The 27,513-nt window shown below is 37.6% G+C and overlaps 1 protein-coding gene across 11 annotated transcripts in view; it reads left to right on the top strand.

Moving 5' to 3' along the window:
- Positions 1-27,513, top strand: part of LTBP1 (latent transforming growth factor beta binding protein 1) — a 182,091-nt gene that overhangs the window by 72,205 nt on the left and 82,373 nt on the right. For 10 of the 11 annotated variants that reach the window (XM_056488103.1, XM_056488100.1, XM_056488099.1 and 7 more), the window contains 4 exons: positions 6,872-7,096; positions 10,350-10,627; positions 21,503-21,605; positions 27,360-27,431. In XM_056488103.1, the coding sequence (XP_056344078.1) occupies positions 6,872-7,096; positions 10,350-10,627; positions 21,503-21,605; positions 27,360-27,431 (678 nt within the window). The remainder of the gene's footprint in view (positions 1-6,871; positions 7,097-10,349; positions 10,628-21,502; positions 21,606-27,359; positions 27,432-27,513) is intronic. The other variant, XM_056488101.1, reaches the window with a different exon arrangement.

Here is a 27,513-nt window from a genome sequence, read left to right as displayed (position 1 = left end):
GATGCTTGCTCTTCATTGTTACCTGTCCTTGTTAGCATTGCCCATGCTCAGGCATGCAAAACACTGTACAGTAGGGAAAGTCTTAAAAGCCCTGGGAACAGTGGAAGGGTAGTTTTCATCTGACACTGTGCCTTGATGTCAGTATTCCTACTTCGACGACAGCAACTAAGAAGTTATTCAGGACTGCTTAAATTGACACCTATAAAGTTTTTGTATGGTAGTATGCTTGTTTAAAGCAAGGGTGCTAATTTGTTACTCTTCCAAAGCCAGCTTTTCCTGGTTATTTTGTTTCTGCAGAAAATAAATATCAGTACACTAGAAATCCAAAGAAATGTCTGGAGTAGTGTTTTGTATGTGTTAGCATCATTATCAAAGGTCTGACCCTGGCCATTTGTAAGGCATTAATTCCTGATAAACAGTAACTGGTGGATTTTTCTTTTTCTTAGTGTACTGAGCCTAACTGTTGTGATATACTCAGTATATCAGAATGATGTCTAATAAAGTCAATAAACTCACCCCCTCTGATCAGTGTAGGAGTGGCTCTTTAGCATTCTGTCTCCTTGACTCCCAAAATAGTGTCTGAATAATCTCAGATATTTAGAATATTAGAAGCAGAGATAGAAAAGATTGATTAAGCATCATGCCTGTTAGTAAGAATCCTCCTGTCAGTCGTTTGCAACTACCATAAAACTTTTGCTACAGCCTTTCTAAATTGAGCAAGCACAGCTTTAGGCCATTTTCCATGCCACAGCATACATTGTGTTTTCCTGATAGTATTTGAATATTCTAAGACTGTTTTTCATCCATCCTGTTCTTTCCAGGCTGTAACAATAGGAGTTTTATTGGTGACTGCTGGTCAGATGGTGATCATGTCAGGCCACACAGCCAGCCTGTGCTGCATTTGGCACATCTGAGGATAGGTGGCTTATCACATGAATTTGGAAAGATGTGATACAGAGCCAAAGAGACTCCTATCCCATTGGGACCCACAATGAGAGATGAGTGAAATACCTGGGGACATATTGGATGTCTCTTGGTTGACTTTGTGTACATACCTTTGAGTTGTCAACATCCAACTTTTTTTCCTGAGCTGTTTTAAAGTAGTGGGTTTAAAACCGAGGAAGACAGACAAGTAGTACAGTGAAACTATCTAGTGCATGTTCATTCTGGATTTCTTGCTGATTATGATGATCGCTCAAAAATGTATATTTCTCCATATACAGATTGCAGCCATGTCCTTTATGAATCTGAACTTGCTTCCCAAATTTCAGTATCATGATGTTCCATAGTTGACAGTGTAGCCTCAATTAGCTCCAAAAAACATGCATGATCCAGATATCATCACAAAGTTTGCTTATTTTGGCAGTAATTTGTTTTGCTTATCTGGTTCAATAGCAGTATTTATGATCCCATTCCCAAGTGGGGGTGAATTACTTTTTTTAAAGATCCCTTAATAATAATAGTTTAAAAATATAAGGCAAATTCTAATGAAGTCAATAGCTGTGCTAAATTACAATAGCTGAGATTCCAGTTTAGTAGCTGAGTATTTTTTTTATCATACAATTAGGTTTGAGCTAGATTCCTGTTTTAAATTTTTCCCTGCAATGTTGCAGATTTTATCTCTTTTTGGAAGAAACATCTCTAGTGCCTTCAGTATCACATCCATGTATCAAGGCCAGTCACAGGAGCAGGGCATCACTTCACTGTTTCCAGTGGTGCTACAGAGGTGTTTCAGCGTTTTCAGAGTAGGAAAATCGTTCTTACATCTGGTGCTGGAGCACTTGCTGTCAGATCTACTTTTTAAAATTGCTTTTTATTGTTACAGTGGAATATTTATATTAAAAGTTGTCAAAATGCAAACATTAGGATAAATTCAGAGGTGAATGCAGTGGTATTATACTTTTAAGGCACTTAAAGATTTTCTTTTCTCCCTTTATGTCCCAAAGCACAAGTTTGTGATATCAAGATTGTCTGAACATTGCTAAATAATAGTCAAATAATTAATTTATTTTTAAACTTGCAACTTATTTACATAACACCTCTGAATTACAACCAGAATTCTAAAGAGAAAACAGTTTAGGATGAATTAGTTAAAAAGTTGAGGTACCACAAGTTAAGAAAAAAGTAGGGAAGAGTCTAAACCAGAGGGATAGCATCAATACTGTAGTTCATGCTTCTGTGTCTTTTGTGAGTTACTGAAAGAGTTTCTGGAATTAGAAAGTAGAAATAGGTTTAGAGTAATTGTGCAGATCCATATGCAGGCACCTCTGTATTTCAACTTTTACCTAAAGCTTGTAATGTTTTGGAGCACTGTAAGAATGTTGCATATGGCATTTTGACAATTTGTGTTCAGTAGGTCCCTGTGCTGTGTGCTTAGCAACAGGGTGGATGAAAGATGCCCAAGCAGCTGGGGGGCATGTAGTAATGCTGGATAACTGTAGTACTCAGAGACAAAATTAATCTGCTCTTTGTGATGCATCCAGTGGAAATACTGTAATCTAAATAAGCAGTTCAAGGTTTTCCTTGGCAAGCCTGTTGGTGTGACTGAATAGTCCTTATGCTTGAATTGTTGATAGCATGTAAGTTGAAAAGGCAAAGAGTGGTGAGGGAAACTCATACGTTCCCTGAGGTGTAAAAGAAAAGGAATTTGGAGAGTCTGATGAGGAACATTTCAAAACCCATCTTCATTTTCTTTAACACTGGTTACAGGAAGGGAGTTTCCTTCCATCCTAAGGGCTTGTTTGGGTAAGCATGGGCTGTTTTTTAAGGATTAGGAGGCTTTAGGTGCTTGGAATTTGGTTTGTTACACATTGTTTTGATTAAATGAAAACATTTGGACTTGATTAAATCAGTTTATCTGGAGCTGTTTGAGGCTGTTTGAGTATTGAAAACAAATTAGATTATGTAATTACATGAACAAACTGTATTTATCAGTGGTTTCCTAGCTGTTTGTTGATGATTTCATGCCCTGTACTAGTGTTTCCAACCCATAGCTGTGGCAGCTGTATTGGAATTCATCATGCAGTGTTCTTTTTCTATGCGTTGCGCCATTCAGAGACTCCCTGTGGGGGCATCTTGATGCACCTTCTCTGCTTGGCTCATTTCAAGCAGTGATACCCAGCAAGCTGTGCCAGACTGGAAAGAGTTAAGGCTTTTGGATGCCAGAGGAATCAAGGTTTGCTATTACTAATTAAATACTCAAGGATAGGAAGAATACTTAAAATGTTTGTATTTTCTTAAACCTGTCTCCACATTTCTAAAGGATGTGTGTTCATTTATAGTAAAAAATAATGAAACTTGTTCAGTCGTATGGTGGCTGTTCCTTAAAATACCATTGAGAGATTTAGCTTACAGTAGACTCAAGTGAGAAAGTTCTTGCCTTTCCTGGATCCATTAATACTTCCTTTGCCTAGTTTGTAAAATAGCAACATGTGAACTGAAATTTCTTCTCCTCTTACGCAGACCCATCTTCACATTTTTATCAAGGGCTGAGCTAGAGGATTTCACTTTTATTGGATACTTTTATTTCTTCTATTTTATTTTTTTCAGAGGAAATAGTAACAGCCCAGTGAGAATTAGGCTTCGGTATACCCTTTCTCTGAATGCCGGTTGAGCATTTATGAGCAAACCCAGCATCTTCAAATGGTCTCTCCCAAAAACCATGTGTCTGTTTTTTGTCAGGAATGTCCCCTATTCATCTGTCAATAGTCTGCCATTCTGTTTAGGTCCTTTAGCATCAATGACAAGACAAAACAAAGCAAAAAACTTTGAAGAGAGGTTGAGCTGTTCAGACATACCCTGGCTTTATGTGCTGTTTCTGTCTTAAGTGGGCCTTTCCCTGGGGCTCTTTGGTCTTTGTTAAACAGAGATTCCCAGAGCCTTGTCAAGGAAAAATAGTGGTTCCTTCCTCTGCCTTTTTTCAAGTCCTATGCTCCCCCAGCTCACTTTTCTCAAATAGTCTGTATGTAATTCTGGTTCTGGTGAAGTTGTGTTCCTGTGATTTTCAGCACCAGTGTCATAATCAAATGTAGCTCCTTCTGGCCATAAACTACCTGTGGCAATAATGCAACGGAAGTGTGGGCTGCTTACACCTATTTAAAATAATCAGAAATTTTATTTCAACGTGGTGTGGATTTTTTCTTTATTTTTTATTTGGTCTTTTGTTTTGAGATTCGCTTCTTAAAAAATTCTCATATTTCCTGTTTGAGATTTTCAAGTCTGCCGTTTAGCCTGGAGATAACATCCTATTTGTTTTTGCATGGTTGATTTGAATTTACAGTTGTATATTTCAGAATTTAGAATTTTTATTACAGAACTTTATATTCTCAGAATAGATTTCATGTATTCTCACTTAAACTTCCTTCCTCATACAGTAGGCCAGAGATGTAAATCAGAATCAGTTAACTGAGGGATTTGCACCACACAGTAATGTGAGAAGCTTGGAATTTTTATTTCCTGTTATGTTTAAATGCTGAGGCATTAAATGTTCATAATTATTTACCTCATACTAAACCTTTTAGTGTCTCCTCTCTACACTTACTTGCACAAATTATTTGGGTGGGTATCCAAATCAAACTGTTATGAGAAAGGCACGAACCAACTCTTTTCTGTTGGCATCTTCCTTCCCAGTATTTTTAGCACAAATCTTTTCTCAAAAATAAAGCTTTTCATGTGCCCATGAAATTCCTGCAGGAGAGGAATACATAAAGAGTGCCTGGTAGTGCAGAGATAGCCATGCAACTTGGCCTTCTGGATGTCAATTGCTTTATAGGAACAGTAGCACAGAAAAAATTAATTTATTTGCCAGAAATTCTGGATATATTTAAAAGGTGGATTTTGCACATAATGTTGTTGCCTCAGCCCTGGAGAGAGGGGGAAGAAAATCCATAGGGTAGACCTCTTGCACTCAAGAAATTCCACAGTAAAACTATTTTTGTTTCACTGTTCTTCTTTCAAATGCCAAACTGCTCCCCCCTTAATGCTATTTCATACTGTTTCATTGTGTGATTTTAGTTCACAAGAAAACCACCTTGGTGTTCAACCTTGTTCAGGCACATCTTTAAAAGCACTGAAATTCTTTTTATGTTGTCTCTATTACAGTGCAGCCGCTTGCTTGTGGCTGCTCAGGAAGAAATGGTACCAGAGAGAGAGGTCTCTGTCATGCTTTAGTTACTGCTGTGGTCAACACCCCTTCATTTTGCCCTGAAGTAACACCAGTTCTATAAAGATGTCTTTTATACACTCAGATGAAGTCCCAATAAGGGTTGGGACCCAAAAAAATAAGGCTTGTGCTGTCGTGGGTTGCCTTCCAAGGTTGACTAGGACCATTAGCACAATGCTACAGCTTGAAGTACTTTCAGTCAGTTTATGTTAAATGTAAATAGAAGATAAGACAAGAAAAAACAGTGAAAAAACAATTGTGGCAGTTTGCATTGTGCATTAACCTTTCTGGCAATCAGGCACTGGCATTCCAGACTCTGTCCAGGCAGCATGAGGCTGCTCTGTGATGAGCTGGGCTGAGTGTGCTGTTTCTTGAGCATGTTTCCTGGGCCAAGGGAATTGCACAGCTGGGTTAGAGCTCCTTGGGCTGCTGAGTGTTCTACTTTGTCTTCCTGCAGCACACAACACACAGGTTCCTTTTCCAGTGGGTTCCTTTCCTGGTACTCATATGGTAAAATATGGTACTCATACTGGTAAAAGCCTCTGGTTGTCCAGAGGTCACAGCAATTGGAATATTGAGCACTAGGTTCTTAATTACCTTGGATTATCTGTAGTTTGTCATTTTTATTGTAATTTATTACAGACCAAACAATACCTATCCAGCAAAATGCCATGATTACTGTAAAGGTTCTTATTTTTTAAAGTCAGAATCTTATCTTAAATCTGACAAATGGATACTGAGCTCTATTTCTCAAATACTATTTGATTCCTGACAAAAATGACCTTTGTTTATCTTGAAAAAAACTTATGGTATTTTTCCTGTTGTTTTCACATCATTTAGTTCTTGAAAATTCTGACAGCTCATTTACATTGTGATTGATTTTAGTCCCACATTATATTTTTAGAAAGTGCTGAACCATGCCTATTACTGCTTGTATATCTGAGTTGAAAAGTATTTTTCATTTGATGTTGACATTTTCATGTTTCATCTGATAATTTATATTGCTGTAAATGTGCAAGTGCTAGCTGGCACAGAAATAATTACCCTTCTCTTTATATTGGAGTTGCAGGGTTTAATGGTTTGGAGTTTGTCTATGAAATCGTTTCAGTAGAATCTCTTGATATTTTTATGATCTTCATGGATGGATACAAATTAGCTTGTTTTATCTGAGAAATAAATGTTAAACAAAAATCTAGATGCTCTGCAAGAAATAGTTTTTTAGAGAACAACCAGGACTTAAAGTCAAAATAGAAAATTTGTCCCCAGTACTTTCTCTTCTTAGGTGAGTTTTCTCACAGACTTCCAGGAAGGGATGAGTGGTCCAGGATTTTGAGAAACCGAGGCTGACAAACAAGAGTATCTGTACCAAAGTGTGAATAAGAGATGAAGCCAGACACCATAGTAGTTTAGTGTCTTGCTTAATAGCATCATGAAATAAAGTAGCTAGGATGGTCAAGGGAAGAATTGCTTTCTGTGTTTGTCATGGAGGGAAGATGCAAACGAGGCAGAGGTCAAAGATCACAAGGAGGGGAAGGGAAGTGGTTCTACCACAAGGCAGTTAGAAGTAGAGTTGTTCCTCAGGTGTCTGAATGAAGAACAAAGCTCTCCAGCCCTTTTTCTTTTCTCTTCAACTGGTGTGTGATATGTGGCCAGATGATAATATTAAAGCTAAAGTCATTAACAAAATTTTTATTTCTGTTTTCCTTTCAGTTATTTGCCACCTACCATGCATGAATGGAGGCCAGTGTAGTTCTAGAGATAAATGCCAGTGCCCTCCTAATTACACTGGTAAACTTTGTCAGATTCCTGTGCAGACTGCCAGTTCTCAAAAACTCTACCATCACCCGCAACAGGTGAACAAGGCTGTAGGATCACAAGTTATCCACTCTACTCATACTTTACCACTGACAATGTCTGGACAACAAGGCGTAAAAGGTAACTTTTTTTTGATAGATATTTTTAACATCTTGGTTTTAACAAAATTGGGAATTCAACCAGTGATAATAATGCTACATCTACATATATGAGATATTGACACCAAAACGTGAATCGTGAGCTCACCAGAATGTCTGGAACATATTTTGCTCAATGACTGAAATAAAAAGAAATAGCAATGTTATTGAAAAGAGTTTGTAGGCAAATTTACTTTGCTTTATGGTAGAATTCAATGCAAATTGCAGAGTAAAGGGATAATGCAGGGGGTTTCTTCCAGACCTGTTCAAAAAGACAATCACTGTGGTTGAACAGAGTCCATAAATTGCAGTATATGTAGACAGACACTTGCTAGTGATTCCATGGTTGCTAGTGGAGGGAAGAGGCTATGCTTTTGAACATAAAAACATTTAAATATAATGTAAAACTAAAAGCCATGTTTGTCTTACATGATTTGGTAGAGTCTTACAAGCTAATTTTGTGGTGAACGTTTTAGTGTAGATAGACCATGATATGATTCACCAAAATAGAACATTCCTTCTGGATCAAATAACTGATACTGTTAAAATTTAAATTATCATTAAAAAAATTTCTCATTAAAATAAAAAAAAAAAGTCAGATTTTCCTACTGCTAATGCTGTGAAGAAGATAGAGGATTAGGAAAAAGGAAACCTGTGATGTTAATTAAATTTTCCCAGTCAAAGAAAATTCATTCAGCTTCAGATTACTCTTTGCTCTAATACTTTTGTTGTGAAGTGAAAACTTCTGATGACTTTAAAGAGAAGTGTTGAATTTATTTCTTATGTGTCCTATGGGTCTAGGTAGGGTTTTATCTGGGTGAGATCTTGTCCATATAAAGTGACCCCTGCCAACTCAGATTCTCAACATATGACCTAATGTGATTTTTTTTTTTTTACTTGTTTAATTGCCAGATTGATTTTTGGTCAAGGGTAATTTTAAAATTACCTTTCCAAGTTTAGTATCTCTGAATAAAAAGAAAATATACAGGGAAAGATGTGAGGAGACTCAGTTATTGGCAAATAGTTTCTGAATAACTTCACTAAAAGAAATTTGTTACAGATATAATCTAAGGTAGTAATTCTGTATTCAGGAAGGGACATAGCTGTGAAGGAACTGTTGACAGTATCTTGGAAATGCAATGTTTTATAAGTACTTTTGAATATCTCCTCTATCCAAAGAAGAGAATATAATTGCCTAAACATTTAGCAGAGCATCAGTTTATTTCTCTGCCTATGTAATTCCAGATGAAATAATTTTAGACAATACAGTGGACCGAAACCCCCAAATTTTTAAGACCTAGTTATTCTTCAGATTCTCTCCTAGAATGCACAATAGGTTTGTCATTGCTAAAGAGTCTGACCTCCTGAATATTTTTTTCCTGACCTTCAAATCCTCATAGGAGTCATTAGCAGTCACAATGCCTTTTCTTCTCTGCAAGTCCAAATGAGGATGTTGGATTGTTGAGAGACGAATATTTTATTTCTTTAAAGGAAAAAAATAAAACAATTTGTCCTGAAATGGCTGGCAGAAACAAAAATGAGCACATCTAGGCAGTGATCCAAGACCTGGAGAGGATTGTGATGATAATACTGCATGGGAGAACCCAGGCTAAATTTGATGTTTTCAGCATCTGAACTTCTCTGGATGGACTGAGACACTAAAGTAGAGAAATTCAGTGATTTCTTTTGAGGATTAATATATTTTTTAGATTTAGCAGCTAGAGAAACTAGTTGAAGGAATCTCTTTTCATACATAAAAATATTGGGGTGAGTTTTGTTCTTTTTACAGACAGACTAGGCTGTCTTGTCTTGCCCTCCAAACCCAGTCCTGAAAAGGACCTCACTCCTTCTTGTAACACTGAAGCTTTCCCATGTGGGTTTGCCTCTAGCAGACCTCATGTAGCATACATTTTGCCTTGTGGGTTGTTTTCAGCTACAGGCAAGATCTTTACCCTGCAGCCATATTTTGCTGACTTTCTGCCATTCTATTCCTGATGTTTCTGTCTGAGTATGAAATTTTCATAAATGAAGCAATACAGTCAGTGTAAAAATAAGTCTGTTTCTTTTAAGAAATTTCTTTGTGAGACCAATTAATACTGATAATATGCCTAGAGAAAGAAAAATAATGTCAAAAACCAAAAGCACTTTCTCCAAAATATTGTAATTTTTAAGTAGCTCCAATAAGTGAAATATGCCTCCTGAGGAATGGAGCTGAAAATACCTAATCAAGTTCCAAAGAACACTTCAGACTTCAGGAGATAAGGAGATAATCCAGAAGACTCAGCATTATAGAGGTAGCTGTGTCAAATAGTATTTTTTGGTTCTTGATGTTTGGAAGAGGTGCTATCTCTGATGGATTGTCTGGCCTCAAGTAGCCTGTGCAAAACTCACTGACGAGAGAGGCCCAGCCAGACACAGGAAATGCTGACTTAGTTATGCAGCTTACAAACTACACAGTTTGTTACACACCTCTCCTCCCTGCCCACCCCAATAATAATTTGATCTACTTTAAAGGGCATTTTGTGTTCCAGTGAAAAGAGAGGCTTAAGGGTCACAAGCAGTTCTGTGCAGATTCCATTGACTGGAGGGTCTCAGTCTACATACCCAGACGTAAAACTGCAACCATATTTAAAAACGGAAGTGTCTGAAAATCATTTCCTCCCCCTTTATCTGCCAAACCCTGAATTCAAAGTTCAGCAAAGGGAGTGGTGATTTTAGATGGTTGAGATGCTGGCAATTCTTGCAGGGGCGAACTTGGGACTTGGCAGGTATATAAAGGTGAAGGGATGAAATCTGAAGCTTATTCTGTGTTCCAGAGAAAGATGATGGATCTGAAAAAGAAAATAAAACTTACTATATATCCAAAAATAACCTAGTAGAGTATGAATTCTGGAACTTTGGATGGGATTCTTATTACACAGTATGACCACAAGTATTAAAGTCATACCAGCCGATGTGGACATCCATGTTTATCTAGCAGTCTTTACAATCCTATAATGTTGTTCTTTCCTTCATGAAAATTTTTCATTTTCTTGCTTTGTTAATGAGGCTCTATGTGTTCTCTAAGCCTTCCCTCTAACCCCCAAATTTGGGCTTCATTTATGTTTCAGTCACTTCAGGACACTCTGTAAAAATTCTGATGTACAAAAAAGAAATGTCTTAGAGGTGCCTCTGATATCTTTTTCACGTATTTTGTTACCAATTTCTCTTACGTGTTTTTCTTTCAATTATTTTAGTGAAGTTCCCTCCTAACATAGTGAATATCCATGTGAAACATCCCCCTGAAGCCTCAGTTCAGATCCATCAAGTGTCAAGGATTGACAGCACATCAACAGGACAAAAAGCAAAAGCACCTCAGCCAGTACATCCACAGATGTCTTACCAAGGTCTTCCGTATCAGAAGACCCAGAAAGGACATACAACTTACACAAATCAACAACCCATTCCTCATATGTTTCCTGTTTCAGTTAAAACTCAGCTTGGACGCTGCTTTCAGGAGACTGTTGGGACACAGGTAAGAAACGTTCTCTAAGGTTTGTGAAACAGGTAGCTTTAAAACACTGTTATAAAGGAATAAAAAAAAAAAAAATCCAACAATTGGAGGGAAAGGACACATTTGACGTTCTTTTCTGCAAGAAAATTATTTGGAAAATGTAACATTTTTCTGAACCTCTTTCTCCTTCAAGCTAATGTCTTTATTTTCTGTGGACTTGGGTCCCTGACATTTTGGTTTCAATTATTTTATCCATAGCTTTTTCTTTTTCTCATGGAAATTCCTATTCAACAACTTTATATGTTTTACAGTATTTTAGGCTAATGTTTTGAATCTGTTGAAATGTCAGCATTGAATGGGGTAGAAAAATCATGAAAGTCAACTGAGTGTTCACTAGAACATTAAAACTTTAGTTCACTTAAAAAAAAGTATGTTCACATCACATTTTTCATACAGCTGTTCAAAATTGGGCATCTTCTTTTAATCTTGAAAGCATTTTAATAGCAACACCTTTTTATATTTGCATATATATTTGAAAAAATATATGTATGTAGAGAGAGATCATAAGGGTATGAGAAGATTGTTAAGAAGTCAGCAAAATCCTGTTATTTATTGCTTATTACTTTTCTGAAATTTGGCTTTTCAGTTCAAATGTCTTTAAGGTGAATTCGTGCCTCAGACAGAAATAATGTGTGAGGTTTCATGAAAAATCACTCATTTTGGGAGGTAATGTTAGACAATATGTTGTTTTTCAAGCTAAAAAATACTTTGAGTCTATCATTGGAGATGTGAATTTTAAGTTTATCACAAGGGTTGCTTTGCTTTCGGTCCCTCCAATGATATGTACCCAAAGTTAGTCAATTTTCAAGCATCAAATGTCTTATATATTTCCAGTATATTTCACAAATGCTTGTTAGATGTTGGTGGCAAAATTATCCAAAGATTTCACTGGCAACAGAGCATGCATTCTCCTCAATGTGACTTCACCCATCATTCCTGAGATGTAGAACTGGAACAAAATGCTCTTTACAGGTGTTTCTTCTGGCTGTTTCTTCTACCTGTCTGTGAATTTTTTTAAAGGCCCTTAAGCTGTGTGCAACCCTTGTCTTCCCCCCTCCCCCCCATTAAAAGAGGGAAGAGACCTCACTCCCTTACTGAGAGATGGGCAAGGAGTTTGGAAAGGATCAGTAATGGGGAGCAGACAGGAGCAGAAGTAGGGTGCAGTCAGAAGCAGGGTGAAGGTGACATAGTTGTCAAGTCCTAGGGTGCTGAACTCCACTTGCCATGGGCAAAATGTTGAACTTGAAATCAAAGTTCCTTAGTCTCAGTCATCTGCCATCTCTAACAAGTTGACGTGAGGATGCTTAAAAGTAATTCAGTCTGAAAAACACAATGGAAGAAGTTAATTAAAATGTCACTGCACACAAACATTTTTTTAGAAGACCAGAATTAAGTTTGCACATGGAACATTAAAGGCTAGACTTTACTAATTGTCAAATGATTGATTTGGGATCTACAGTGTTAACTTGCACTGGTGAGTTCTTTGTGTTTGTTTCAAGCATAGTAAAACCTTCTTTTTTGTTCTATTCAACAAGTGTTAAAGCACATGGTCAAATGAAAGTTCATGGATTTTACATGAAAAAATGAAACAGGGCCTGTGTCAAACAGCAATTTCTATTTCCTTAAAATGAGCAATCTAAGAAGCATGGCATCATAATGTGCAATCCTAAAAATCTGGAAATAAGTGTGATAATTAATAGGTGTTTATTATTTTTTTATATTTCTCTTTGTATTCATATATAAAGGAATACAAAATTCATTCCTTAGTCTTACACTTGGCAGTGGGTGCTGTTTTATCTCCTATCTCCTTTTAAAGAGGGAGAAAAGGGAAAATAAGCTTGTATTACTCTCATGACTGACTTGGAATCCAGCTAAATGCTAAGTCATCATTTTTTAAAACTTTTTTTTTTCAGTATTCTCCTGGAAAAATGTATCTTTGCAGTGGTCTCAATAAAGGGTAGTGCCTCCTAGTTTAGAACACTGTATGTTCTCAGATTTTACAGATTTCATTGATCAGTGTCAGTCTTGAAGAAGAGCATAGTAAGGATTTCAGAGGGATTCTGTTACAGTGATGGTTCAATATAGAATTGGAGCTGTAGAATGGCATTTTGTAGAGTATTCATTTAAGTCCTATATAAATACAGGTCTAAGTGTCTCGTTCACCTTTCAAATTTGAATTTGAAATGTTACTGTTTTTCCAGCAGCCAGTCAAGCTTATTATTTATTATTATGTTCAATATGCCTTGAACTGGGAAAGACAACTTTTTTTTTTTAACTGCTTAATAGATTTACTCTAAAGAAACTTCAGTGTCTTTCATATTTACTTTGCTGTGTCTCTGGGTTCTCTCTATTTTTTTTCAGATACTACTATTAGTAGCAATGTGTTGCACGTTCTTTCTGGAGTTGATGCTGGATAATTTTGATACCCATACTTAGTTCAACAGTCATCAGTGTTTATACATTTTTTTTTGCGGGGTGGATTGTGTATTTGGCTTCAGAAATGTTTTATTAAATATCCTGGGATTCTGAGATGACTTTACTGTCTGTGGAGCAGACTGGTGGAAGGATTTGTGTGTGGCCTCTTGTAGACAAGTCAACTAAGTTTATTAGGGCTTTGCTGAACTTGCTTTTGGTCCACACTAAAAGCACAGGATTAAAAGTATATCAGAATCTCTTTTGTGGTTTTGTATGCATGTGTAACTTTGACCATTCTGTGTTTCTCTCCATCCCTTTTTCTCTCCTCATCTTCCTCGAATTTCAGCTTCTCTTCAGTTACAGGTTCCTTTGGCTTTAGTGGTCTAAGGTTTTTCTCATAATCTTCTGCGGAATATTTTTCATCTCCCAGCACATTCTTTCTTGCCCCACCTTAGTTAAATTCCCTTAATGTATCTCTTTCAAAAACAGTAGGATAATCAATTTCCAGAACAGACAGAGTGCATTTTCTGCAGCGAATTTCCAAGCGAGTGCACACTGTTGAAGTTAGTGACTGGAGCCACCTTGAACTGAAATTCAGTTATTATGGCACAGATAGTTAAAGGATCTGGTCACATTGTCAGGCCTGAAATCACTTTCATTAATGACAAAGGAATTCTTTCAGACCTTCATACCTCTTCCTTGGCTGTCTGTAGTATCATAATCATAAGCAATCAGGAGAACAAGCTAGTGAAAGGTGAATGAAAAGATGTCAGTCTACCAGCTCAGAAGGACAAGGAGAGTGAGAGGGCAAGAGGAATGAAATTTCCTAGTTTAATAAGAATAGATAAATAAAGACATAAATTTTTGTAAATGCATGTACATGTGTATGTATGTGTTGTTTAATTGTGATTGTTTTCTGAAGTGTCCTCAGCACTGTGAAGTAAAGTGGAAAGATAACTACAAAAGTAGCATTACTATTTGAATTTTTAAAAGGCAGTATAGGAAGCAAATAGTATTTTGGCTGGTTCTGTTTTGTTCTCAAGTCAATTCACTTTTCCTGGCTGCCTCTCTTTTTTCTGAGTGGAACACTCAGCAATTATATCTCCTCTGGGAGATGTTAGTGAGATTGCTCCAGGATAGCTTATCATGTTACATGACAGCTCACAATGATATATCCCACACAAAAGTTGTGGTTCATCAAACTCTTTCCTAATGCCACAAAGATTTTTGCAGGGTATATCATAAAGCATATTAAGCTGCAGACATAGGATATAGGAAACAAACCTTTACCTAAACTTCCCTATTTTTATATAGAAAATGATGTAGAGGAAATAGAGACTTGAACTTGGGAAACAAACATAATGGAAAAAGAGTAGGACAAAACTCCCAGTTAAGATGGAGAGCAGTAAATTTCTGGAGGGCACTCTATAATGATGCCTTCAAAAGCTGGAGGCTGGGCATAGTGTCCTGCAAAATATTTTACAGCCATGTGGTCTTTTATTGCTGAAATCCAAGGAGCTGGTCATCTTAGACCACTGATTCACTAAGTCCTATTTAAAAAGCAAGCAAATAAGGAAGATTTTTGTTTCTCTTCTTTAATTCTTCCTCTTCAGATGATTTTAATTTTAATTCTTATAAAAATGCCTTTATTATGACACAGGATATCTTGTCTCCCAAAATACTTCTACAGTGTCAGTGGTGTACCTAGTAAAGACTGTGTTGGTATTCTTGAGTCCTGTTGATTTTGCATATAATTTCTTTGCATTTAAATCAAGAAAAGAATGCACTTGCATACTGTCTGTGAAAATCCATATAAAGACAGTTGACCACTACTTTTTTCACCCCTTAAGATCACTTTGAAGTGTTTACTAAGTATATTCATATGTTTCCCTATGGTTACTGCATTGCAGTATTATCACTAAAAAAATGGGAGGATGTATTCCTCAAAACTTTTTGGGTCTCTTCTTTGCTTCAGTGAAAAAAGGAGGTATTTTTTGCAAAACAGCAAGAAATTGGAGAATTACAATTGGAGAATTTGCAACTGGAATTGCAAAAAACTTGTCTAAATCAGGCTTTTCTGTCTAGATACATGCAATGCTGTTCTCTTCAGCAGATATTTTTGGGTATTAGGTTTAATGAAGAAGACTTCTAGTGATCTCAGCATCTGTAGTTTAAAAACAAAATAAAAAACAGTGCTGTTTTACAGAAAGACAGATACTGAAGTTGCTTACCTTGATGATGGGTGCACATGGCAAAATGTCCAGAAGAGAAGCTGGCTATGAAGTCATGTCTGCCCATGCTTGTTCATTCTCATGTAACTACTGAGAGGAGTTGGGCTGCTGTCTGAAATGATCACTGCAAGAATTTCAGAAATACTGATTTCCCCCTTCTGTTGTGGTATTTTAAATCCAAGTCAGTTCTGGGTTGCTGTGTTGGGATATATGTTCCATTCCTCACTTGTCAGTGGTTTGCTGCATGATGCTTTGTGCTTCCCTGGCAAAGTGCTTTAAGAGATGTTGCAGAAAAGGTCCATTCTTGTTACAGCTCTGTTCAAAAGGATGACTGAAGTAGAGTTGTTTTGGTATTGTGAAGTGAAGCTTAGTGGATTATAGTGATACTTTGGAAAATCATATTAAAGACAATCACAATATGACATCTATAGCAGATAAGAGAAACATATTTTGATAGATGAGTGATTTTAATTAATTTGTTTTAATTTTTTTTTTTTTAATAAATAACATTAATGATGAACACTGGGAAAGACTTTTGAAAATTGTAAGAGTTGTCCACTTTTCAGTGCAATCACAACTCTCATACAAGCATTCAAATGTGTTTCAAGTGCTTCTTAGTATGTCTGATCAACAGATATTAGTTAACCAACATACTTCCTTTTAGCAATGCCTTTTACAGGAAACATTTGTTTTGATTTGAGCAACACATTTCTGTCTGCTGTCGGACTTAATGGAATACAAAATAAAGCCCAATGATAGGTGGCAGCTGGAAAAGGTCAGAAATTATCAACATTGTATCATGCTCAAGATTCTGACTGCAAATCATTAAGTGTTTACTTCCTTCAGACATGGGCATACACTTATTGGGTATTTAACTCTGAGAATATACATAAGGGTTTTAAAAACTGGGCTTAGATAATTGATGAGTTTTTCATCATGGGCAATACTAAACAAATGCATCAAAGGTTTTGAGTTAGAAATCAGAACACCAAAATATGTTGATAGTTCTTAATTGCCTAATCTAACATATTGATACTACTGTATGCAGTATGATCATAGTGTATGTAGTGTGGAGGTGATGACAGTAGCAATATGCCTGTTGAAGTTATTCATTCAACTGTATAAGCATCCCTGTCGAACTTCAGATTTAAGAAAACATTTCCTGTGGAGGTAAATTTCAGGTATTTCCTTTTTTTGACAGCTGTATGAAATTAACTTTCCTATTTATCTTCTTTAGGCAGGAGAAGTGATACAATTTTATGCTTCATACTGGTATTTTTTCTCTTAGAGCACTTTTAAAACTTCTTTTCTTTAGAATAGTCTTAAAAATATCATCTCATAAAATAAAATAACTGTCTGGAATTCCTTGAAGCTCATGGTTTGGCTTCTGAAGTTCTTAAACAAATAGACTGTCAGAAATTGGTGTGGATTCATTTCCAGGATTAATGCTTCATTTGCAGTAGTTTCTTTGCAAGATCAATACTCTGAAATATCAGAAGATTAAAGATGTATCAGATACCAAAAACACCAAACATTGTTTTAATTACTCAAATAGAAGAAAGCTGGATAATTTTTACTTGCTTATGAAGAATGTTCTGCTTAAGCCAAAACAAATTCTTTACCAGTTCTTCTGGAAAGTCTGGAAGTATTTAAGTTTCTCTCCTCTGCTTATGAGACAATGCCTGTTAGTGAGCCAGTGCTACATGGGATAACACTCTTCATTTGTAACAACCTGTCATTCAGCTGGTCAGTCAGCTAATTAAGTGTGTCTGTTAATTGTTTCAGTCATGCAGTTTATTAAGTTTGAGGTTTCTTGCTCTGTTTGTCGTGCCTATAGGGAAAAAAAAAAAAAAAAGAAGCAACAATCCAAGGTCTGTGCCTGCTGAATAGTTTGCAGAAAGTTAAACAGTGCATCCATTCACTTCTGCTATTGTGGTATGTGAAATGCAGTCTTTTGAGCTGAATCCCAGAGTCATTAGCTATTAGCTCAGGCAAAGCACCTATCAGTTTCAATCATAGTTAATCATGTGACACTCCTTTATTTGTGCCTGTATTGTGGTTTTAACTAACAGCCTGTGACAGGGATTTGTAGATGGGTCACGCAGGAGTGGGACTCCCAGGAAACCTTGTGGTCCCTTGGCCAAAATCCTCTGTGGTTGCCCTGAGAAGTAATTGCCAGACTGGACTCCCTACTGCACTTTACAGGGAGATGAATAAATTTCCTCTACTGCCTTAGCAGATGAATTTCAAGGATATAATCCTTCCTTTCCCCTGGCATTGGAAAATACATGAAGCGTTGGTGGCAGTACACAGCTTAGCACTCTAGGACTGTGGGCAGAGGCTGTAGTCTGGACAGAGTAACAGAGGTGATGTGGCTTGGGGTGGCTTTTGTGCACCAGCACAGGGTCAGCCAGAATTTCAGTCTTCCAGTGGGAATATTCAGTACTTCCTCCAGTTATATAAAATATTGGCATAGGAGCCCAGGCACGCATGAGGAAAAATATGTGGATTTGAAACAATACTTTCAGTGTCTTTGAGTGCTTTACCCAGGAAGAACTTTTTTATAGCAGTACCATGTGTGCATCATACTACTGCTACCACTGAGCCTTTTTCAGCACAGTTGAGCTCTTTTATACTAAACTCTCATGACTTCTTTGCCTTCTGAACCAGTAAGACTTATTTCCAAATCAAGTTTATGACAGAGATATCATTCATGAAAATCTGTACTCCTTTCCAGGAGACCTCAGGAATACAGACTAGATTAGTTTAAAATATGTGTAAATGATGGATAGAAAAGTGTAAACCTAAGCTTAGAGAATGGCATTATCTTCATGTATAGTCAAGCATGCCTGTGTTTAGCTTTCCTGCTTATTTTAGGCTCGTAAGTATGTGTTGGAGTTGTGTTGAATGGTGAAACAAACTTAAAAATAGTTATGAATTCCTCCAAGTGACTTTTCCAGTCAGTTGTGAGTCAGAGACTGAAAAAGGCTGTCTGAAGAACTAATGAGTTGTTCTTGGTAGTAGGAAGTGGATTAAGACTTTTGAAGTGGAAAGGAATTACCTATAAAAGTTTTTGAGACCGGTAGAATTAGAGCTTCAGTTCATATATGCTTAAGGTTGCTGAAAGGAGGAAGCATCTTAAGAAAACATAGCTGGCTAGGGAGCAGTTTGTGCAGTGCCATGAGTGTTTAGAGTATCTGAAGCACTACTAGATATACCAGAGAAATCAGGGTTTAGCGCAGAGAAGAACTCTGTATCTGCTTGGATTAGGACTTTGCAGACTACTCATGTTTTGTGATGCATAGCTCCAAAATTACACAGATCTTAAGGCAATAGGAGCCCCATGTGGGAGTTGCTTTTTCTTGTTGCCCAGTTTCTTCAATGATCTGGATTTAAACCAAATTATCATTGATTCTTCAAGCTTTAATTCACCATAGATGCAGTGGGAGCAGCAGCTTTAATTATTGCCAGTTTTTACTGACAGGACTGCAAACCACAGTTGCCAGATGACTCAGACTTTGGCATCCTTATTTTTGCTCATGATTTTTATATGGAAATTTGAAAAAGTTAAAACCACAAAGATCATGATTTTCAGTAGAGTGCAAATGCTGTAGCACCACACCTAAACTATAAGTGGGCTTTAGTCCATTTTCATCCTTCTCCCCTCCTTTCTTTTTCCCTTCTTTTTTAGCTTGTTACTATTAGATGACACCTTTTCTAATTTGGGGAAAAGGCGGGAAAAAAAAAGGGGTGGGTGGGGGAGGTCCAGGCTCTCATGTTGATGTAATCTTGCCTTGACACATATGTGCTCCTGGGATGTGTCCTTGAGGTTTTGACATTGGAGAGAAAGACTGCGTGTTAGGTAATGTGCCTCACTGCCCAAATGCTCCATTTCTGAGATCATAAGGGGAGATGCAACAGCAGCCTTGATTCCTCCCATTTCTTTCCACAGAGTGGAGAGTTGCAAAACCAAGCTGCACTGGAGGGAGCTGGGTGCAGAATGCTTTAGCTGACTCTTGGTAACAGCCACAGTGTACGACTTTAGCAAGTGGCTTCTCTGTCTTTGAAGAAGCTCTACGAAAGAGGTTGAGCATCTGTAACTATACAGCAAAACTTGGCAGCTGTAGTTATAAAGTAAAATGGTCCTTCCTGGAGCATGCCTGTCTGGAATGCAGTTGAGAAAAGCAGCATTGTGTAAAGATGTAACATGAATTCTCTAAGGTTTTAGAGTAACCACATGAGTACTCTTCAGCTGAAAGATTTTTTGAGCTGCTGGGACAAGCAGCATAATCTGTATATCTTCTGGCTAGGGGCAGTTGGAAGAGCTTATTTCAATTTTGTAAAAAGCTGAGCTACTGGGGCAGAGGAATTTGTGCAGAATTCCCAAATTGTGAATCTTGATGGTATTTCTGAAGTACCGGGCTGGGAGTTGCTTATGGAAGCAGAACTCAGTGGACTCTGACTGATCAGGAATAGTCAGCCTTGTGTTAATCCTACCAGTGCCTAAGCCAGAGGAGTGCAAGACAGCTGAAAGATATGCATTCACCTAGGGTAAACCTGGGCCTCCATCTAAAAGGTGGGACTTGCTGAGACACTCCACTGTTATAACACAGCCAAATACCATCCAGGCAAGGACTGTTTCTCATCCCTTGCAGCACAGGAAAATTTGTCACCAGATCCAGTCCAGTGTGAAAATAGACTCCTAAAGTTGCACAAAAACTAAGCAGACTGTTTGAACCTGTTGGGCACTCTGTTCCTTGTGCTGTTCATGTGTCATGCCAAACTGAGGCTCAAAGCACAGGTGGTGCTAACCTGTGTACGGGCAGTGGGCAGAGGCACACCATAGCTGTGCCAAGTTGCCCTGGTGCTAAGAACTTGGGCTTGTGTGGCTGGCTGTCACTGAAATGGAGGGCACTTCAGACTTCTAACACATCCCTTGACACAGTTCTAACTTCACGTGCTGCAAGTGCTGAGCTGCAGTCTGATGTTTAAGTAGTAAACTGGTGCTGCTTTTAATTTATTGAGATGCTTCATGATGTGTCTGGGGAGTATCTGTGAAAAAGGGACAGAGAAAATGGCTGGGATGATTCCTTGCTGGCCCCTCCCCATGCAGAGGGGACCCTCTGATGAGTCAGAACCCTTGTAGAGTAGCTTGTTATCCTGCTGGTAGTCACACTCCAGAGCTACACAGGGTGACTTTGCTTTAGAAATATCATTGGCTCATGTGTGACAGTATGATTAAGAGCACATTGGAAAAGTTTTGGGAAAGCTGGAGGATGCCGTCAGTGCCTGTGCATTCAGCATGCATTGCACTGCAGAGTGACTGTGTTACCAGCTAAGTGAGAGCAACCACCAGGCCACAGCCTGTGGCATAGGATGAGCCAGCTATCTTGAGCTGAAAGATGCGTGGCAGTGAACATTTGGGTCGGAGGTTTACACGCTGTCAGAATGCAGAGTTAGATTCAGGAAAGTCTATTCACACCATACTGAGGATTCACACTTCAGCACATGTGAATTGTTTGCTGCTGCCTATTTATATCACATTTGCTTTGAAAGTATGACTAAGTGCAGCTGTTGTGGACTTCTGTGCTTTGTGTGTTCTATTGTATACCTAATTAGCAGGTTTAGATGTTTGGGAGGTCCTTTTAATGTCTGCAGCTTGAATACGTTTAAGCGTTCTTTACCATGCAAAATAAAAGAAAACTGCAAAAGTCAGGAATATAACTAGTATGTTGTAAGCTTCCAAATATTAATATTCTTATTATTATAAAGCATAATAAACATTTGATCAGTGGGGAAATGAAAATTTGCCTCAGAAATTATAAGGTATTTGGGATAATTCATATAGATTTTGAAAAAGTGGATAAGCATGTTTTTATGATGAAAACTGTAGCTGTGAGTTACTACCTTAGAAATATACTCACTCATTCCTATGACATACTGTTTTCTTCGTTTTTTTTCTCCTTTTCAAGTCAACATGAGGGAAGATAATATTGTCTCTTAATTCACTCATGTTTGTGTAGAGAGCCTCTGCAGTGTGTGGGCACCATTTAAGTTCAGTTAAGAACTCCATTGAATCTTCAGTGTCTCAGCAAGAGGTTGATCCAAAATGACTGAAAAAGGACATTGTGCTGCAAGTGGGTGTTGTACAGTATCACTAACCAGCGTATTCTTTACCTGCCTGTTTCAGTGTGGCAAAGCACTTCCTGGCCTTTCCAAGCAAGAAGACTGCTGTGGAACTGTGGGTACTTCCTGGGGTTTTAACAAATGCCAGAAATGTCCCAAGAAGCCATGTAAGTGCTATTTTATTGTTCTTCTCATGTCTTTTTCTCTTCAAGTAGTATTTTCCCTTTTTTCAGAGGGGAAAAAAAACCCAAAGGAACCCAGTAGAAAAAATGTGCTATGATTTGATTAGAGATAGGTTGTGGAAACTGGAATTCCCCTGCATGCCAGCAGAGTTACAATATGCAGGCACTTGGTGCAGTCAGCAAAGTTGACGTCGTTGGGTTTTTTCCCCTGCATCTTCCTCCTTTGAGTCAGTGATGGACTGTTGCATTTACTCTGTGCAGGAAGAGTAATCACATTGAATCATCTTGCCTATTCCAGCTGGACTTTTTTTTTTTTTTTTTTTTTTTTTAAGTTTGCGCAGAAATGTTAAATTATAGAGGCGCCAGTTTCTGCTTGGAGAGAATGCAGTGACCTCTCGGGACTACAGATGAAATTTCAAGTTTGGAGCCAAGGTCTTTCAGGCTCTAAATTGTTGGTTGCTTTTTTTTTCCTCTGCTTTTGAAATATCTTCTCCAACAATTAGACAATGACAAAGACTTTCTTCAGCATTTTATTATGATTTGACATCATATTATAATGAGAAAAGAATTTTGAATTATTTGCATGATTGGTGAGGATATTATCTTGAACTTCTTGTGAATTAGATTGTTGTTGCACAGGAATAGTAATACTTCTGTGTCATGTCATATTTTCGGCATTAAATCAAAGATGGGAAAAGATAATGTGATCTGTGTTTTGCAGATGGAGAGGACCTGCATTTACTGGGCCAAAAATAGGTCATTAAATTGCAGTCATTCTTACCTACTTCTTCTAGGACCCTGTTATTCAGATAGCAATGCTGGAAATATGTTCAGTGTTTGATTTTTTTTTTTTTTTTGAACCATATGTTTCTCTGTAAGTCTTAATATGGATGTAAATACAATTCCAACAGAAAATCTGCTGTTACTCCTATTTCTCTAGTTCCTCCTTCCATAGGAGACTGATATAAATTTATGGTGGCTCAGTCTGATTTGCTAGTTTCTGAAACATTTTGTGTGTTGGAGTATGTCTGTCTTCTGATGTGCTTTAGAAGGAGAGCCTCCTTGGGTGTTTGAAGGTCATAGTAAGACTCAGGTATCTATTTTATTCCTGTAGCATGTAAATACAGTTTCTAAAAGGAGCATGCACGCCAACCATATAAAATTTAACAAAGCAAGTGCTGGGTTCTGCACTGGGCCCTGGGCAGCCCTGGATGTACACACAGACTGAGGAGTGGGAGGCTGGAGAGCAGTGCCAGTCAAAAAGCTGAACCTGAGCCAGCAGTGCCCTGGCAGCCAGGAGAGCCAACCCTGTCCCGGGGTGCATCAGGCACAGCATCACAGCCAGGCAAGGGAGGGGATTGTCCTGCTCTCCTCTGAGCTGGGGCAGCCTCACCTCCAGTGCTGGGGGCAGCTTTGGGTGCTACAATGTAAGACAAACTATTAGAGAATGTCCAAAGGAGAACCACGAGGATGATGAAGGGCCTTGAGAAGAAGAAGCCACACAAGAACAGCTGAGACATAACATCTTGGTCTGTTCAGCCTGGAGGAGACTGAGGGGAGCCCTCACTGCAGTTCCAGCTTCCTTGTGAGGGCAGGAGGAGGGGCAGGCACTGATCTCTGCTCAGTATGACCAGAGACAGGACCTGAGGGAATGGCCTGAAGCTGTGTCAGGGGAGGGTTAGGCTGGATATTAGGAAAAGGTTGTTCACCCAGAGGGTGGCTGGAACAGCTCCCCAGGGAAGTGGTCACAGCATCAAACCTGAGAGAGTTTGAGAAGTGTTCGGACAATGCAATTGAACTACAGCTGAAATCTAGTTCATCAGAATCATATTGACAAGTGAAATGTTGCTTATTTGGATGTAGGTGTGCTATGAGAAAAATCACAAAACCTGAAATGTGTTTCAACCAAAAAATGGTTGGAACTACTAATACAAATTTTTGGTGCCTGGTTTGAAGGGAAGCACAATTGTTAGTTCTTCACAGTTCAGGTAAAATACTGATTGTCTCAGCCTGGAATCCACAGTAGATGTGTGGTCAGGCAGCTGCTTAATGCTCCGGTGCCCAGCACAGTGTTAAAAGCAAGCAAATAGGGAAACTGTGACAAATTTATGATCCACAGATGCTTCCTAAGTGGATACAGAGAAGTGCTTGAACTCAACCTGAAAACTTCTCCTAAAGGGAAGTCCACCACTCTTTTTTCAAAGAACTGTATATGAATAATTGGTTTAAATACTAATGAGATGGGCAATGTCCTTTTGTTATAAAAAAGGTTAATGACTAGCATGGTTGCTCAAGATGAGACACTTCAGAGTTCCTTTATCTGCCAGAATAATTTCTAATCTACATTTTATACCTATGAGGAGATGCCCTAACGCATAAAATGTGAAACAATTTTTGGAACAGATCTAGGAACCCAGTCTCTTTCCCAGAGTCCTTAATTACTTATAGTATGAGTCATGCTCACTCCTGCTTTCTGGCTCAAATTGGAACTGTTTTTTTGAATGTAACTGTATGATTTCATGGAGACAGAGAATGGTGTTGCTTGGAATAATCCTCTCCTTCTGATTAAAGCATTCCTGGAAAGTAAGGATTTGTGTCTCCTAGACATAATAGGACACATTTCCCATCTTTCTAGGTGAGAGTTCTCACTGTATTGTGTTTTAAAAGGGGGGAGGAGAAGGGTGCACTATCTATTTTATCCAGATTAAAATACGGTGTCATTATATCAAGAGTCTGATTTGGTGTGATTTGTATGCTTCAAGTATATTCATTGAATCTGTCAAGAAAGTTGTGGTTTATGTATTTTCTCTAGGCTGCATTTGAATTAAGAATGTTTTTAAGCATGATGCTATATATTCATGCCATGTCTTATGGCAACTCTTCATGGATGCAAATGGTGAATTTAAGATTTTTAAGAATAGAAAGTGATACATTTAGTGTGTTGCAGGTGTTTAAGTGATCTTACAGCATCTTAAAATGTTGTAGATGATTAGTCTGAACTTAGGCACAAAACTTGAAACCCCAAAATCTGTTCTGGATCTGGTCAAAGTATCTCTTGGACATAGATATCGATCTAAGCCTCATGACATTATCAAAGTGTTAAGGTTCTGTAGAGTAAACAATTTCCAAAGATAAATGTTTATTTGTTAGAAGATGTAATGGAAGTCTAGAGTGGATGCTGAAGGATTTATATTAATTTTTACAACACTGAAAATACTTCTGTGGTAAAAAGAATATATATATATTTTTATATACACGAATTTATATGATATTTGATGGAAAAGCTTCCTTTTGCTTTTATGGTTTTATGCCTCATAAACTTCATTTAAAGTGGACATGTTTTTATGATAATACGTAGTCAGGTTGTGATCTTCTGCATAACCCACTTCAGCAAAATATTTAAGCATATACTTTAGTGTCACTATCAGGCACTTCTCTCTTCAATCAACTACTTAAGGATATTCATCACTTTGCATATGTCTTGTTCCCATGGTCTTACACAGGTCTCTGTCATCTTTGTAAAGGCTTGAGTATTTTGGGTAATAGCCACTGCTCAGTCAGAGCTTCTGTCCTGTTGCAAATTTAAGTGTCTTGGCCTGAGACAGTGGCCAAGTCTGTAAGTTTATGATTTGCTCAGTTTTACTGAAAACCTAAAAAAATTTTGGAATAGATCTCCATTTTTAAGGGCTTCTAGCAGAAGACAACTTTTAAGAAGGGTCTGTCTGTGTTACATGGGGGATGTTGTGGTTAGTTGGACTTCTTGCTAAATTAGTAATTACAAACAGGTTGTTTAGGTGAGTAAAGGGTAAGTAATGTCAGACTCGTTCCAGCTCCCACATGGGTCACTAGCCACACTGAACAAGCTTCTTCTCTACTGAGACTTGCTTATATTTCTGCTCTTTGTTGAAAGGAAGAAAACAGCTGCTAGTAAGCTGCCAGTTTCCTGTTCATTGTGGGAGGATAAGGAAGGAGGGAGAGGTTAAAATCTCTGACCTCAGTCCACCACTGCACTTCCTAGAGCAGCTGAGTCACCCTGGGAGGGAAAGTGTGTTGCAGCACTGGAAGAGACCTGGCATAGGTTATGGGCTGGTCTCCATCTACAACTGGAAGCTGTTTTCATTCAGCAGGCTGCACTGCAGGGTACCATTCCTACCCACAGAAAGTTACAGATACTCTCCTGGTTTTACTGTGAGTTAAATCAGGTCTGTGATGGCAAACACAGATAATTTAGGACATAATTAGTGCCATTATGAGTTTGAATCTTGCCAACTTGAGTACTAGGAGTTTCATCAACACTTTTAGGGACCAGGAGTAGACTAATGCATTGTGCTTTTGGAAGTCTATTTAAATTTCAACTGGTTTTAATATTAACATTAGGAAAATCTGCCTTGGAAACTAAGTGTGTAGCTGCCACTTTAGTAGAGAGACAAAATTTTCAAGTTGTAGTTGGTGTTAAAATGATCATAGTCAGTGTAAAGATGGAAAAGTGTGTGTTCAGAACTGTAGTAACGTTGCTCTATTTTTACTGTGTTTAACTATTTTGCACTTTATGCAATATCTAAAGAGAATCTCATTGTTTTATTTAAGCAATTATTTTAAATAATTCACTGAAATTTGAAATAAATTATCTCACTCCCAAGCCTGCTACTCAAGATCATCACTTAAGTTTTTCCAAATAATAGGAAAAGCTTTAGAACTAGTTAAAACAATTAACCTTTTCTTATTTTTTCCATCATTATAGCAGTCAGGTGCCAGTTTTAAAGTAAGCTGCAGGGATAAATGTGTGATTAAGGCGTTATGTGAAGGGAATGCAATCAACAGCATTATGTTAGTCTGTTGTTCTGTCTTATTTGACTATTTATATACAGTAAAGATGGAAAGAAATAAATCTGGTGGGCTTTGGGGGGTTTTGTCAAACATTTGGAAGACTTTTGAAATGAAACAAAAAATCTGACAAAATGTAAGGTATCTCTGTTGTAACATTCAAATTATGAAAAACTCTCTTGACTCTTATTAAAAGCATTTATGTCATCATAGTGCCAGAAGTTAAGTCCTATATGCTTAACAACGTACTGGGCTTTGCCAAGAAGTTAGCTTTTAGTGCATAGCCATGCAAAGAACTTACTGCTCTCATTTATGATATTTAAGAATCAATAAACAGTTTTCTGTAGTCTGAAAAGCAGCCATAAGTGGAGGAAAGAACCAATAAATAGAAATTAAAAGCTGACTAACTGAAAACTTTATCGTTTGGCAACATTGAATTCAGTATTTATTTTGCAGTGTTGTTACATCTGTGACTGTTTACCCTGATCATGCAGTAAGCAAAGTGAAGTTTAGTATTCTAAAATTCAACAGCTCTGTTAAGTAAATACTAGATGTTTCCATAATGAATCTTCAACTTTATCTTTTCCAAATGTGATATTTGTAGCTGGTTTGCAAAAGTAATTATTTGAATGTTTCAGAATAGGATGAAAGATATCCTGATTTCAAAGATTTGTTTTGTTTTGTTTTTTAACACAAATTTGACTGGATAACTGAAGACGTAAGTGATACATATGTTGAAAAAGATGGAGTTAAGTTACCTGTACAATCCTTACTTTTAATTTCTTTGTCTTTTTTGCTTAACCATTTATCACAAAACCTTATACATTTTTACTGTAGTTATATTATAATTTAGCTGTCAGGCTCTGCAAGCATATAAATTATCAGTATTTAACTGATGTAATTATTTTTTTTCAGCTTACCATGGATATGGTCCTATGATGGAATGCCCGCAGGGCTACAAGAGAATCAATGCTACATTTTGTCAAGGTATGATGGTACCCAAATTTTGTGTTTATTTTCAGTACTGATTTTCGGTGACAGTTTCTTTGATATTAATGATTTAGATGAA

The sequence above is a fragment of the Oenanthe melanoleuca genome, chromosome 3 (genome assembly GCF_029582105.1).
Source record: "Oenanthe melanoleuca isolate GR-GAL-2019-014 chromosome 3, OMel1.0, whole genome shotgun sequence".
Taxonomy (NCBI): domain Eukaryota; kingdom Metazoa; phylum Chordata; class Aves; order Passeriformes; family Muscicapidae; genus Oenanthe; species Oenanthe melanoleuca.
This window is presented reverse-complemented; position numbering and strand designations above follow the sequence as displayed.